Source organism: Saccharomyces cerevisiae, chromosome VII (assembly GCF_000146045.2).
Source record: "Saccharomyces cerevisiae S288C chromosome VII, complete sequence".
In the NCBI taxonomy this organism is placed as follows: Eukaryota; Fungi; Ascomycota; class Saccharomycetes; order Saccharomycetales; family Saccharomycetaceae; genus Saccharomyces; species Saccharomyces cerevisiae.
Genome location: NC_001139.9, coordinates 677,827 through 693,287, shown reverse-complemented (window position 1 = coordinate 693,287; position 15,461 = coordinate 677,827). Strand labels below are relative to the sequence as shown.

At 37.5% G+C, this 15,461-nt stretch overlaps 4 protein-coding genes across 4 annotated transcripts; 1 reads left to right on the top strand and 3 right to left on the bottom strand.

Moving 5' to 3' along the window:
• Window positions 1–190: 190 nt before the first annotated feature.
• Window positions 191–3,043, bottom strand: MDR1 (GTPase-activating protein MDR1; the record flags this gene model as incomplete). The annotated part of the gene is made up of 1 exon (NM_001181229.1): window positions 191–3,043. The coding sequence occupies one exon, from the start codon at window positions 3,041–3,043 to the stop codon at window positions 191–193; it is 2,853 nt and encodes a 950-aa protein (NP_011614.1).
• Window positions 3,044–3,322: 279 nt separating this feature from the next.
• Window positions 3,323–5,389, bottom strand: TEL2 (Tel2p; the record flags this gene model as incomplete). Its single annotated transcript, NM_001181228.3, has 1 exon — window positions 3,323–5,389. The coding sequence occupies one exon, from the start codon at window positions 5,387–5,389 to the stop codon at window positions 3,323–3,325; it is 2,067 nt and encodes a 688-aa protein (NP_011613.3).
• Window positions 5,390–5,829: 440 nt separating this feature from the next.
• Window positions 5,830–10,722, top strand: ESP1 (separase; the record flags this gene model as incomplete). The annotated part of the gene is made up of 1 exon (NM_001181227.3): window positions 5,830–10,722. One exon carries the CDS (start codon window positions 5,830–5,832, stop codon window positions 10,720–10,722), a length of 4,893 nt encoding a protein of 1,630 aa, NP_011612.3.
• Window positions 10,723–11,152: 430 nt separating this feature from the next.
• On the bottom strand, window positions 11,153–14,593 carry ASK10 (Ask10p; the record flags this gene model as incomplete). The annotated part of the gene is made up of 1 exon (NM_001181226.1): window positions 11,153–14,593. One exon carries the CDS (start codon window positions 14,591–14,593, stop codon window positions 11,153–11,155), a length of 3,441 nt encoding a protein of 1,146 aa, NP_011611.1.
• Between the last annotated feature and the right edge of the window lie 868 nt (window positions 14,594–15,461).

Genomic DNA, 15,461 nt, shown 5'->3' with positions numbered 1-15,461 from the left:
GATTGCCACCTTTTCTATTTCACCGCCAATTATACTTCCAGACAAGAATTTAGGCTTTTTTCGCTCCGAAAATCCGCATTTATGAGAGTTATATGAGGGATCTTCACCAAATCCTGGCAAATATTGCTTTAAATATCTATATAAACACGTACAGATGTTTTAGGGTGACATAAAATTGATAAGCACGATTTCATGCTTCAAATTCAATAAGGTTGGACTTCTCTTCCGAGGAATTTGCCGACAAAGGCTCAAAAGACCTTTCTTGTATGGCTTTAGTGCTAGTTTCATTGGCATCGTCGATCTCAAACCAGGAACTTTGTAATAACTCTTCATTCTCGGGTTGATGCTCTGACGTGAAATCATCTAGATCATCGTACTTTTCTTCTTTGGTAGTTATTGAACTTGCAGCGGCTGTTGGCGTACTCTCTACAGAAGCAATGCTGCTCCTAGTTGCCACCGAATCGACACGACGACGAACTTGCTCAGCAACTCTTTTGCCGTCTGCCAATATACCGTCAAACATACTTCTGAGGACTTTATTTTTGTTATCAATGTTGACATGTTCGTCGACGTGAACAGATGATCGTAAAGTATTAGAAAAGAAAAGCTCGTAAGTTTCATCTGCGAGGATGATCATTCTAAATGTTGGCAAATCTATTACTTTTGGATGGGTGGGATCTAGGGCTGCATTTGCCTTTATGCTTTCCAGTTGTTTTTGTTTTACCGTTCGCTTTTCTTCGCCTTCATCATCAGACAAGTCAATCAAGTTTACCTCCTCCGCGAGATCAACTGCTTTAGCATATTCAAAAGATCTTTGTAGGAAATTGCTTGCAGCTTTTAGGTATCTTTCTGCTTGTTCAACTTTATATTTTTCCTCATCAATAGTAACCCCAGTTGGTAACTCGATTTGGTTCATAGTGGCTATCTCTCCACCGCTTTCCTTGATGATGTTTTCAGCAATATCATCTTCAATGCGCTTTTTAGTTAACAGATCTACATATCTACCGCTCTTCCAAGGTTCCGTTAGCAGTAGCAGCCCTTCCGACAACTGTAGCACTTCTTCTCTATGCAATTCACCATCGCCATCTGTATCATATAAAGAGAAAAAATAGTTTATAGCTTGTAAAAGATCAACAGTTACCAGTTTATCCAAGCCTGTTACCACATCGTTCAATGTCAACTCGCCGATATGAGCAGAATCCCAGTTATCAAATAACCTTTGCAGAAAATTCCTTTTTTGTTTCCGGAAAGCTGGATCTTTGTCCTTTTCACACGGTCTACAGGAGTCACAGAATTTACTCAAGAACTGAATGAATACTTCGAAACCCATATTAGATGATCCCGTTCCCATACTAATTTTGTAGGTTTCTATACTTTGGTAAAACATGTCATAGATATTGGACAAGTCATCACTGGACAGGTTGAAAGTTTTTGGCATATGGCGCAGTTGCGTTCTTTTCATGAAAGTCTCAATGTTTTGAAAAATACCTTTCTCATATTTGTGTCTTGCATGCATTGCCATTTCCTCGCTGATGACACTAAACTCTTTGAAAGCCGTAACTAACAGCTCTTGAAATTTCGTGATTTGTCTATATTTTATATCGCTTGAATCTGGGTGAGCACTTTGTCCCAGAGTTTGGAAATAGTGCTTAATTATGGCAATGAACATTCCATCATCATCGGCTTGTAAGATATCATCTGCATTTATCTTCAGAACTGCTAATGCCACCTGAAATAGAGTAATAGAACCGTTCATAAAAAAAATATCCATTATTCTAACAGCATATTCTAGAGGCATTGAAGTGAAAAACAAAGACAAAAACCAAGGTAAAGACACCACAGATAGTTGAATATCATGCTGTAAAATGTATTCCCAAAGAACCGGCATTCTGTCCTCTACAAAAGACTCGAACACTCGTTGGTCTAACAATGTACCGTACATCGTCTTTGAGTAATAACCTGGAACATAGATGTCACATAGATTACACAAGCACCAAAAAGCCTGCTCTTCAGACATAAAGATTAAAAATCCTGCAACAACTATATTCATGGCCTGGCAATATCCAACATCAGGGTTCTTCCACGAATAAGCTGTCAGAACATTTCTCAACCTTTGAATACCTTCTTCAGTCTGGTATGCTGAGTATTCGGGCAGCGATCTCTTCAAATCCTTCTCAATTTCGTCGATAGCTTGCGATGTTTTACCAGCATTCTCGTTTAATATCCTTTCGTACTCCCCAGAATTTGCATAACGCATATACATTGCACCTGAACATAGTTCCCAAATTTCACCTCTCATTCGATTTGGAACACCGATTCTGATTAACTTTCGGAACATAGGAGTTTGCACAACTGCCAAATTCCTTCCATTCTCTCTGAAATAATCGAACCATAGCCTCAATTTAGCCTTTTCTTTTACCATAGTAGGATTACCGGGATACTTGAAATGTTGTCCTAGACCTGCCCTGGGTACAGTTATGTCCTTTTTACCTAGAATATTTTTAGCAATTAAGAACTCCGAATATGAGGTTTCTAGAAAAGCAGGTAAAGTTTTGGCATTAGGAATATTTTCTTTCAAATTTAGTTTCAATTTGTCACAAAACTGCTCCGATCTATAACGTATACCGATAAATTGAATCAGAACCTTTGCTCCTGTGTACAAAGTTACTAGAAGAGCAAATTCATATGATTCGGATGGCGACCTCTCTACACGTTTAATGGTAGAAATATTCAGTATTAGTACGCACGATGAATGATCAAATGCATCTCGAAATACCAGAAAATGAGGTGTTAAAAACAATCTCCCGGAATACACATAAGCAGTTTTTCTCCCTTTATTGTTCACTCTATCAGAATGCCCTTTTCCATCTTTAATGGAAGTTGCAAATGAAACTTCTGCATTCGTATCTTCCAAAATGTTTTCATTAGCTGGAAGTTTATATTTTAATCTGAATTTCTCATCTCTGGTTAATGTTGGAGTGAAACTGTCTGCCAGTTTATCCAAAAAGGGTGCCTTTTGACGTAAAGAATCAAAAAATGACATATCCTATCCTTTAACTAATAATTGTATCAACTCTGAGGTTGTTCGGTGCTTTAATTGATGGATCAGTGCTTTCAAAATGTACAATTTCTTAAATGTTGTTGGGCCCTTACCAAGCAGATTTGTTCAGGCCTTTTCTTATTGAAGTTCTTTTTCCCAGTTGCAGGAGTCGGCCGACCTTCTGAAATAATATGCTGTGCATTAAATACTAACGACGCTGACAGAGAACGCACTAAATTTATTCAAATATGTATCATAAGATTGGTACAAATAACTATGCTACTAACCTTTATTGAGAGAAATTCCTTCCTCTATGGCTGAACTAATTATATGATTCATCAACTCCGTCATGGATTCAAAATCGTGGACCGGGTTAGCGCAAGAGTATATGATACGCAGTGTTGTTAAATAATGCGACTTAAAAAGCTGATTGTATGTGCCTACGTCAATTCCATTAAGCCAACCGTGTGCTAGCGGATAGAAGAATAGACCAGCATATTTTCTAAAGCGGTTTTGCGTTCCTTTTTCTCGATCCTTGCCTAGTTTTCTAGATTTCCATACTGTTTTCGTCTTCTTTATCATACTTGTTGACTCTTGAACTTCAACAAGCCTACTATTATGATGGCTTTGATCATCCCACGGTAAACGATTTGTTGGAAAATCAAACTTGGGCTTGACAATAGTAGGATCATCAAGCCCTCTCAACTCTCTTGCAGAAAGACCCAGAGCCGACAATAGTGACATCCTTTGCTGTAACGACAGTTCTGAATTGAATAGAATATTTATAGCGCCATTCACCTTCTCTGGAAGGACGACCAGTATGCTTGTTAGAGCGTTTATTCTCCACTGCTCGAAAAGCGGTTCATCAAATTCATTATTCAAGCACACAATGCTTGACAGAATACCTTGTGCATAATAGCCAACCTCTAACTGAAAATCCGCCTTTTGCCGTATCAATTTCACTGTTTGCTTCAGAAGTGGTATCAATGGAGCTTTTCGAGATTCCCCAGTTTTTTCGTATTCTTTCATTAAATCTTTTAAAAATACAATTCGTTTAACAATCTCCCGCTCATCGTTCTCATCTTCATCATCGCTATCACTGCAGTCCAATGTAAGGCTTTGAACATGACCCGAGACCTCAGTAATCTTATCCTTACCCACATCAGTTTGGGTATTGCATATGGATGGATTTTTTAAAGATTGGAAATCAATGATTTTATCATCGCTATTGCTTTCGAATTTGACATTCGGTATATTGATTTTAAAATCACTTTCGTACTTCAGATGACCGCCTGATAAAAGCTTGGCAATAAACATCGCACGCTCCCTTGCCTCACGTTCATTGCTACCTAAATGTTTGGTCACGCCATTCAAAAACCGCTCATCGTGTGCTATTTCCTCTCTCTGGGAATGATTGAGATTGTGCACTGCAAAGAGTACAAGCAATTCACATGTCTTTGTGTCTACTTCCTCATCTGTAAAATCAGCAAATTTACTTACCAAAGCGCTAACAAACTTCGTGGAAGAGTGGTTGCTCATCAGACGTACTATCACTTCCTTCAATGGCAGCGACTGTATTTCAAATAATACGGACAGACTTATGATTTTATCGAGATCAAACCGCCGCAGAATTTTCCTAACATCGTTCAAATTTTCTAAAGTCACGATAACTTGAATATATGGTAATAAAAACTTAGCAATCAGCCTCTTTTGATCTATCAGACTACTAGCAGATATGATTTTCTGAAAAGAAAAGAAATACGACTCTTTCAATAAAAATAATTCGCCTAATAACATATCTGCCGCTAGCACTGGGTTAAGCAAAAATGATGAAACTAACCATTCCCCTAAAAACCCAGGTGGATCTGTTTCATTACTCTCAAGTAGAAATTTCCACTGAAGCCGAAGGTATCCCAAATATTTCGCCATATCAATTCGGTTGGCCAACACATTAAATAACTTGCTCCCAAAGAAAAGGGCCTTAATGCTATCACGGTCTGCTTTGCTAGTAGTGCTTGCCTTTAAATAAAAAGTCAAACATCCCGGTTCAAAACTGATGATGTCTTCTAAAATTTCTTGGTATATGCGTATCTCTTGCAGTCCATCGCGGCCACTTATTGTCCTTGAGAAGGTGACAATTTGGCATAAAAATGTAAACGATTTAGAAGCTAGCCGTCTCAATATCACCTTCGATCTTTCTGGTAGTGATGGATAAACTGGAATTACGAATTTTATGAGAACCATCGAGGCATCTAGATCCACCGGTTCGCGAGGATAGGAATCTAGTTGTATTAAAGCTTCATGTATTTGACTGCTGTCAAGCCCTTGTTTCAGCGTTTCTAAAACCATTTCATGAGGAATTAAATGCGTATAAAGTAGCTCGATTCACGTTCTATTAGCGGCAACCTGTCCACAAGTACTTATTGTCTGCATTTCTTGGTGTTTGTTTTTATTTTCTTTCTTTTCAAACTTCACGGGTCTTTACAGAAAAGAGGTAAACAAACAAAAACAAGAACATGGATACAAAGCCCATCCACGTAACATTGCGCATTTGAAGCGAGAAGCTTACCACAATTAGTTAAATTCCTTTTGGAGGAATATAGACACTCTATCATCAGAAACATCCGAATTATTTTAGTTAGGACACGTTTCACAGGAGCATCTGGCTATAGCATATTTTTCTTTTCCTTCTAACTGCGAGCATAGTAAAAAGTTGACCTAAACCCAACATTTTTGAGGCTAACCTAGTAATAATTTAACCTAGGCACGAAGTGCTTATAAATTAAGGAATGATGGTAAAACAGGAGGAACCGCTGAATGAGATTAGTCCGAATACTCCGATGACTAGCAAGTCCTACCTTTTAAACGACACGCTTTCGAAAGTACATCATAGTGGCCAAACTAGACCACTGACCTCGGTGTTGTCTGGAGACGCCTCATCCAATTCTATTGGCATACTAGCAATGCATAATAACATAATACGTGACTTTACAAAAATTGCAAGCAATAACATAGACTTAGCCATTGAGGATATTACCACTGTTGACCATTCATTAAATTCAATATATAGCCTATTGAAGAGCCATCACATGTGGGGCCATATAAACTCCACTGTTAAACAACATTTGATGATAATTGTTAAACTAATAAATAATAACGCATTAGGATTGGCCTCCTCTGAAATTATTTTTCTTTTCAATGAAACGAATTTATTTCAAGCTCATAGTCTGAAAAACATTCTTCTAGCAGACTTCAGTACGTGGAACGACTACTATCTTTCAAATCTGAAAATATTAGCGCTGCAGATTATACTGAAAAGAAAGCTAGTAGACGAATACTTACCGCATATATTAGAACTATTTTCCCATGATAAAAGATATCTTTTGAAAGACCCTAACCTCAAAGCTCACGCTCTCACAAAAATCGTGCTGAGCTTTTTTTCTGTCACGACGAGTTGCAAAGTTCTATTCGGGCTAAAATTTCTACAATATATCAAACAGTTCAAATTACCTTTTAAAAAGTTCATTAGCAACATTACCGTCGAGTGTTTTAGCAAAAACCTTCTTCATAAAAATTATTTGGAGATGGGACCTAATAAAATATATTTAAATTCATTTTACTTATCCTATTCCATGCTGTACGATGGATTGGATAAAATAATGCTTCTAGACATTTTAAGTTACGAAGAAACTACTGAGGTACAAAGAGCGATAAAAAGTAAAAAAGAATTCAATGAATACTGCAACATGAGTGAAAACCGTCTTCTCTGGTCCTGTATATCTGTCGATGATTTGAACGTAATACTCGAAAATGCAACGAATTTTCTACAAAATAAAGGGAAACATATATCCGCAACATTAAAATGTTTAGTCTGTCTTTGGTCTACTATTCGCCTAGAGGGATTACCTAAAAATAAGGATATATTGAGGCAGTTTGATTGTACTGTTATTTATATCAACTCAAATATTAAATCCATTAATGACGAATCTGCGGCGGCATTATTATCCGAACTTCTGGGAGTTTTATCAGAAATTTGTATCGATTATAAAGAGCCTAAACGACTGTCAAATATTATCAGTGTCCTTTTCAATGCTTCTGTTTTATTTAAGAGTCATTCGTTTTTGTTAAAGACTGCTAATTTGGAAATCTCAAATGTTTTAATCAGTAATGATTCAAAAACATCTCATCGTACTATACTGAAATTTGAAAAATTTATATCTAGTGCTCAGAGTGCCCAGAAAAAAATTGAAATCTTTTCCTGTTTGTTCAATGTATATTGCATGCTACGAAATGATACGCTATCATTTGTTTTTGACTTTTGCCAAAATGCATTCATTCATTGCTTTACACGCCTAAAAATCACAAAATTCATCGAGTTTTCAAACAGTTCAGAAATTATGCTTTCAGTACTGTATGGAAATTCATCTATCGAAAACATTCCTTCCGAAAATTGGTCACAACTAAGCAGAATGATATTTTGCTCACTGAGGGGTATCTTTGATTTGGATCCTTTAGAGCTAAATAATACGTTTGATAAATTACACTTGCTCAACAAATATGAGCTATTAATACGAATAGTGTACCTATTGAACCTGGACATGAGTAAACACCTGACAACGAATCTATCGAAAATAACTAAGCTGTACATAAACAAATGGCTACAAAAATCAGATGAAAAGGCCGAGAGAATATCGTCATTTGAAATGGACTTCGTTAAAATGCTATTGTGCTACTTGAACTTTAATAATTTTGATAAGTTATCCATTGAACTTTCACTCTGTATTAAATCAAAAGAAAAGTATTACTCCAGTATTGTGCCTTATGCCGACAATTATTTGCTAGAGGCTTATCTGAGCTTATATATGATTGATGATGCCCTCATGATGAAGAATCAACTACAAAAAACAATGAATTTATCAACGGCGAAAATAGAGCAGGCGTTATTACATGCAAGTTCTTTAATAAATGTCCACTTGTGGGACTCTGACTTGACAGCGTTTCAAATATATTTTGGAAAAACACTGCCTGCTATGAAGCCTGAATTATTTGATATCAATAACGACCACAACCTACCCATGTCACTTTACATCAAAGTCATACTTTTGAACATAAAAATTTTTAATGAAAGCGCGAAATTAAATATTAAAGCTGGTAATGTTATATCCGCAGTAATTGATTGTAGAAAAGCACAAAATTTAGCATTATCGTTGCTCAAAAAGAAGAACAAATTGTCACAAGGATCCAGGCTAGCATTACTAAAAAGTCTATCGTTTAGTTTTTTCCAACTCATTAAAATACATATACGCATTGGTTCTGCCAGAGACTGTGAGTTCTACAGTAAAGAACTGTCTAGAATTATTTCTGACTTAGAGGAACCTATTATCGTCTACAGATGTCTGCATTTTCTTCACAGATACTATATGATTACAGAGCAAACCTGTCTTCAAAATATAACTTTGGGAAAAGCCAATAAGGCATTTGATTATCTTGATGCTGAGGCAGACATTACAAGTTTGACAATGTTTCTGTATGATAATAAGGAATTTGTAAAGTTAGAGCAGTCGTTGGTCCTATATTTCGGTGACCAGCTAGAAAAAACATTCCTACCTAATTTGTGGAAGCTTCACTTGGGTAAGGATATTGACGACAGCATTTGTCTGTCCGAATATATGCCCAAAAATGTAATCAATAGAGTACACAATATGTGGCAAAAAGTAATGAGCCAATTGGAGGAAGATCCTTTCTTCAAAGGTATGTTTGAATCTACCCTTGGGATTCCCTCTTCTCTGCCTGTTATTCCTAGCACGATGCCCAACAACATTTTAAAAACTCCTTCCAAGCATAGTACAGGATTGAAGCTTTGCGATTCACCAAGATCGTCGAGCATGACGCCTAGAGGTAAGAATATAAGACAGAAATTTGATAGAATTGCTGCTATTAGTAAATTAAAACAGATGAAAGAACTTTTGGAGAGTTTGAAACTAGACACATTAGATAATCACGAACTGTCCAAAATTTCCTCCCTTTCTTCATTAACTCTGACTATCCTTTCAAACATAACTAGTATCCATAATGCTGAGAGTAGTTTGATAACTAATTTTTCGCTAACTGACTTGCCAAGGCATATGCCTTTGTTATTCGATAAGGTATTGAATAATATTGATAATAAAAATTACCGAGAATTTCGCGTTTCATCACTAATAGCTCCGAACAATATATCCACAATTACAGAGAGTATTAGAGTATCTGCCGCCCAGAAGGACTTAATGGAGAGCAACCTTAATATTAATGTTATAACTATTGACTTCTGTCCCATAACTGGAAATTTACTTCTATCCAAATTAGAACCGCGACGTAAGAGAAGGACGCATTTAAGGCTACCGCTAATACGATCTAATTCAAGAGACCTCGACGAAGTTCATCTCTCATTTCCGGAGGCTACAAAAAAACTACTTTCTATTATCAATGAAAGCAACCAAACGACGTCAGTGGAAGTTACCAACAAGATTAAAACAAGAGAAGAAAGAAAATCTTGGTGGACCACAAGATATGATTTGGATAAAAGAATGCAACAATTGTTGAATAACATTGAAAATAGTTGGTTCAATGGCGTTCAAGGGTTTTTTAGCCCTGAAGTAGTCGACAACTCGTTATTTGAAAAATTTAAAGATAAATTTTACGAAATTCTGCATCAAAATCTTCCTTCCAGAAAACTCTATGGCAATCCGGCAATGTTTATAAAAGTTGAAGATTGGGTAATCGAATTGTTCTTGAAACTTAATCCGCAAGAAATCGATTTTCTTTCGAAGATGGAAGACCTGATATACTTTGTTCTTGATATTCTTCTCTTCCATGGTGAAGAAAATGCTTACGACGAAATTGATTTCAGCATGCTTCACGTGCAGTTAGAAGAGCAAATAAAGAAATATAGGGCAACTATGACAACTAATAGTATATTTCATACATTTTTAGTCGTTAGCAGTTCATGCCATTTATTCCCTTGGGAGTGTCTTTCATTTTTGAAAGATTTGTCTATCACACGTGTTCCGTCCTATGTTTGTCTGAATAAACTTTTATCGCGTTTCCATTACCAACTACCCCTTCAAGTAACTATTGAGGACAACATTAGTATGATATTAAATCCGAACGGAGATTTGTCCAGGACTGAATCTAAATTCAAGGGTATGTTCCAAAAAATAATCGATGCAAAACCTTCCTCTCAATTAGTGATGAACGAGAAGCCGGAAGAGGAAACACTTTTGAAAATGCTGCAAAATTCTAACTTATTCGTTTATATAGGGCATGGCGGAGGTGAACAATATGTAAGGAGTAAGGAGATTAAGAAATGCACCAAAATTGCCCCCAGCTTTTTACTGGGCTGCTCTTCAGCAGCGATGAAATATTACGGCAAGTTAGAACCTACTGGAACAATCTATACTTATTTGCTGGGAGGATGCCCTATGGTACTAGGTAATCTGTGGGATGTAACTGACAAAGATATTGATAAATTTAGCGAGGAACTTTTTGAAAAGATGGGATTTCGCTGTAATACTGACGATTTGAATGGTAATAGCCTATCTGTTTCATATGCCGTCTCTAAATCTAGAGGTGTATGCCATCTACGTTACTTGAACGGCGCAGCTCCTGTTATTTATGGGTTACCGATCAAGTTCGTATCATAATTGTTACATGTACTGGCTGTTTCGAAAAGATTTCATATAGGCATTGAGAAAAAGCATGGGAAATCCGATTTTGTTCTTATATCCAAAAATAATAAGTAAAAGAACCTGGGATTGATAAAAAAGTTTCATCTTTTTAGTATAGTTCATAATAGTAATTTTCATTTCATTATTGGGCACCTCATGGTGCGATACAAATATTTTAAGATTGCTTATATAATCACGAACACCTTTACGTACCATCCCAAACTACCACACAGTTGTTAGTTCACATACCATTGACACAAAGTCATAGCAGGAATTAAAAACACGAAACATCTATATTCTATAGGAGTTGCATTATAAAAATATGAATAAAAAACGGTGCTTAGAAAATAAACGGCGAACCATACAGGCTGTTTCTCAAAAGAGAACAAAAGTTAAGGCGTAACAATTAAGAATAAATCGACTGGTTTAGCTTTATAGTATCATTATTAGTTGAATCACCATCATCTTCTTGAATTCCACCACTCATAAATTGGTTAGTCATTAGATTACCACCGTGATTTGCACCCTTTTTTGAAAACATTAAACTATTCAAAGAACTAAATGATACGTTTTTCTTGTGCTTTCGGATAGGATGCACCCTAGAAGCTGTTGAACTAGAGGTAGTCAAATTTTGGGCGCTATTATTGCCCCGTTTATAGAAAGCAGGGTGCGCATGAGTCTTTTCAGCAGTCAAACAAGGAACATTGCCTGTGCTGTTCGTTTTCTTTAAGGTTTGGTATGGTGATTCGCGGTTGATCGTTGTGACGGACGAATTCATGGTAGGTGAAGAAGGTGCTGTAGCAGACTGATCGGCAGCAACAGTTTTAACATTTTGGTTATTGACCATCACCTTAGGTACAACGGGAGCGTTCGCTGTAATTGAATTACCTGCAGATGTACTTCTCATCGCTGTGACATTAACACTTGAACTTGAAGTTCTTGATAAAGGTTGCATTTGTAAAGGTTGCTGTTGTTGTCGTATTTGGTCGTCATTATAACATGGGCTAGAGCCTTCAGAGTTTCTCTGGGTGTAATTATTATTGTTGTTGTTCCCATGAAGCGGAATGGCAAAATAACCGCCTGAGCTGGATTCTGAATTAGAGCTACCTGGAGAATTCACTGGTAGGGATAGGGATGTGTATGAAAATCCAGGTAGGGAACTTGTTTGTGAAATATTTCTTTGGTGGCGCAAATTAGTTGTTGGATTAGTATTATTATTTGCTGTTGATTGTTGGAGCATCATCCCATTACTCGTTATTGATACAGCCGGGTTATACCCATTATACATGCTTTGAGGTCTTGAGCCCGATGAATAAGAAGGAGTTGTGTTACCTGAAGTGGCCATGTAGTCAGAGTATTGGTGCGGAGATTGTGCAGGTCTTCTTTCCACCGTAATCAAATTGCCATAATCGTCAATAGCAGGTGTATTAACCTTGGATCTAAAACCATTTCCATCAAAATCTGCTAGTGAATTGTTCTGAATATGAATATACTGAGGTTTCTCCGCCCTGCCCTTTAGGTTGACGGACGTCGTAGTACCGTCTTGTAATGTGAATGTGCTATCTGTTAAACAAGGTGTATGGGAACCTATGTTCACGCTGTTTCTTGACATATGTCCCGCCTTGAATCGGTGTGATTTCATCACACGGTCTTCGATAAACTTAATTCTATCTTTAGTGTCATTGAAGCTCGTTAAATTTTTCAAATCTTGGACCCAACGTTTAAAATGTTTCAATTCCTCTTCAGAAGGCTCTGGAGATACTATTTTAAAGGTCCAAGTCACATAATTGTTCGATTCCTTTTGAGCTGCAGCGTAAAATTGGTCCAGTTCACTTGATTTCGTATTCTTATTTTTGGGCTTACTTCCCTTCAAAAACTTGTGGAATGGGGCTTTTGAAAATATTTTTGCAGTCTCGTGGCCATATTTTGGTAAAGACGCTTGTGAAGAGCCAGATAAATAAGTGCTAGAGCTAGATTTTCTAACATCAGCGTTTTCATTAAGAGTGGGTTTACCTACAAGAACAAATTTGGTGGAAGATGCATCCTTTAAGGTACAATCATTTAGCGGAATACTCATAATCGGTGCCAAATAGCTCTTTTTGCGAATACCGCGAATACCATTTGCACCAGCTGTACCACCAGTTGTCGTACTGCTGTTATGTACATCACTAGCCTGGCGATGATGATTGTTAGCTTTGGCATTATTAGCATTGGCATAAGTGTCTGCAATGGAAACGGAAGAAGAATAAGCTGAAGACTTCGTGGAGTTAGGGGTAGAAGAAGATAGGTTATAAAAATCGCTACTCTGGAATTCATGAATATAGTTTGATGTTAGAACAAAATATCCTTGGTGGTAAGTGGGCAACAATTCCGATTTCTTCAAAAAATAACCTGCCTTAATACACTTGGCCAGTGGGGATTTCATGTGGGGATAAATAACGTCGGAAACTTTTCTTGGTGGTGGTATAGGATCGTTGGATTTCCAATTGAGTAGACAGGACGGATGCTGTGTGACAAAATTATCCCATTCAAATGCAGGAGGCTTTGATATTATACCATGTTGTAGTTCTTGGCACATATTTTTGATCATTAGACGAGCTTCGGAGTCAATTAAAGCAGAATAACGCAACAAAGCATGCTGGATTTTGGTGTATATAATTTTTTCTAATTGCAAACCTGAACTCTGTAAATTGATGAACGCTTCTTGCAAGTAAGTTTCTTCGGCAACTTGACGTTTGAGTTGTAAGTCTAGTTGCAGTTTCAAAAGATATGGATCATGTTTTGGATCCAATTTATGTGGCTTCTTATTAGTAGGAGATGCTCTATCGTTGCCAATACCATGCGCGTTCATGAATTTTACAGCTGCGATGTATTTTTTCAATAGTTGACTTGTTAGCTGAATATGTGCTCCGATGTTTGTTTTGAAATCACCATGAAGGTCCTTAATTTCCGTAATTTTATATCTTAAATCTTTTCTCAATTCCTCCAATTTAGGAATGACGGTGGACGTAATCTCTTTAGAGATCTTAAATTGCTGGTTAGCCAACGAAAGATGGTACTTCTTCAAAATGACCTGGATGTCTTGAATCGAGCCTGAACCGAACTTAACAAAACCGGATGCGGCAGATGTATTGTCCGACTCTGTGGTCTGGACAGGCTTGTATTCATGAGGCGCCAAACTCATTTTACTTTCATCTGTGGGAGCCTGCACTGCATTTTCCTGCTGTTCCTGTTGCATTTGCATCTGAAATTGTTCGCTGTCAGTCAGGCCAACTTTCTTCTGCGCAGGCTGCGCTTTCTTAGGGCCTCTAGGAGCCGTTGTGAATGGATCCGTAATGGTATTTGTGGTTTCATCAATATCAGTCAAAAATGGAAATTTCACAGATCCTTTCAGTTGGTAATTGATCCGTGCGAACTGTTCTTGCGCATACGCGACTTCCCTCAAGTAAATCACTAACCCTTTCAGAATTTTTTTCCATTTATAAAACCTGTCTACAAGGATGTCGGTGGGATACTCCTTAACAAACTGCCCATCGATAGCTTCATCACCTGCAAGGGGCTTCTTCGTTTCCGTAGTAGAGGTTGGCTGAGCCTTTGGTATAGGGACGTTTATGAAGTAGGGAGATCTCTCATCTGTTTCAGGCAAAATAAACTCCTTTGCCTGATTGTTTGCCACTATGGAGGAAACACTTTCGTTCAAGGTCATCGAATCAGGTAAGATGTCCATCAAGTACTGCGAGCTCTTCGAGTGGATGGAGGAGGCGTCATCGCCGCCACCACCGCCAGATGGCTTATTGCCCATCGGCGTGAGCGTTTGCGAAGGTCTGGAACTAAAGTAATCAGACATTAGTTTGAGCCCAGTTTTGTCCTATTTCTAATGCACTCTCGTTGTGTTTGGTAGAAGAGGTGTTAAAAAACAGAAATTTTCGGTCGTTATAGTATAGATAGTTTAGTTTGTAACTACGCTGTCTTTCCTTATTCTTGTACGCTTCGCCCTAGTTCCTGTGAAAAAAGCTTTCTGTAGTAGCGTTATTTTTAGATTTCAAGATAGGAGAAGAATGGTTATTTTCGACAATGAAGATGAAGAAGGGCAGCGCTGTTTGAAGGGAAAGGGAATGCAAGACTAGGAAATATGGATTCAGCTAGCACATTTATGAGTAAGGGGAGGTGTTATTCAGTGCAAAAACTAGTGAAAAAAAAAAATAGGAAAAAAGATAAAGAGATGACAGAAAGCTAAACGCTTACAAGAAAAATGATGGATCGTAAACACGCAATCCAACAAATCGGCGGTGATGGTGATGATGAATCATCTCCGGAGGTTTGAAACTTAGAATCTGACATTTTTTCCCGCTTATTTTTGCGATTTTTTTTTTTGGTAGGATCAGGCGAGGTTGAACATCTCCCACGTTTCTCATTTCTTGGCTATTAAGGAGCCAAGAAATGAGAAAAGGCGAAAAAAAAAAAAAAAAAAGAAAAAAAAAAGTGTAAGTATGCCACATCTAAGAAGGGTGGCTACCACAAGGGTGCAGAGATTGCAGCAGTCCTTGCTTTCTTCAATTTTACTACTTCTTGTTACTCCTAGTCCGTGTGCTTGCGCAGATGTAAGTTGTGTTGAAACAACAAGCAGATGTAGTGGTCCCTGACGCTGGTTCCATCGGAAGATCCGATTCATTGTTTCCTTCTCTCCCTTCCCCGCTGACTGAGCGGAAAAAAAG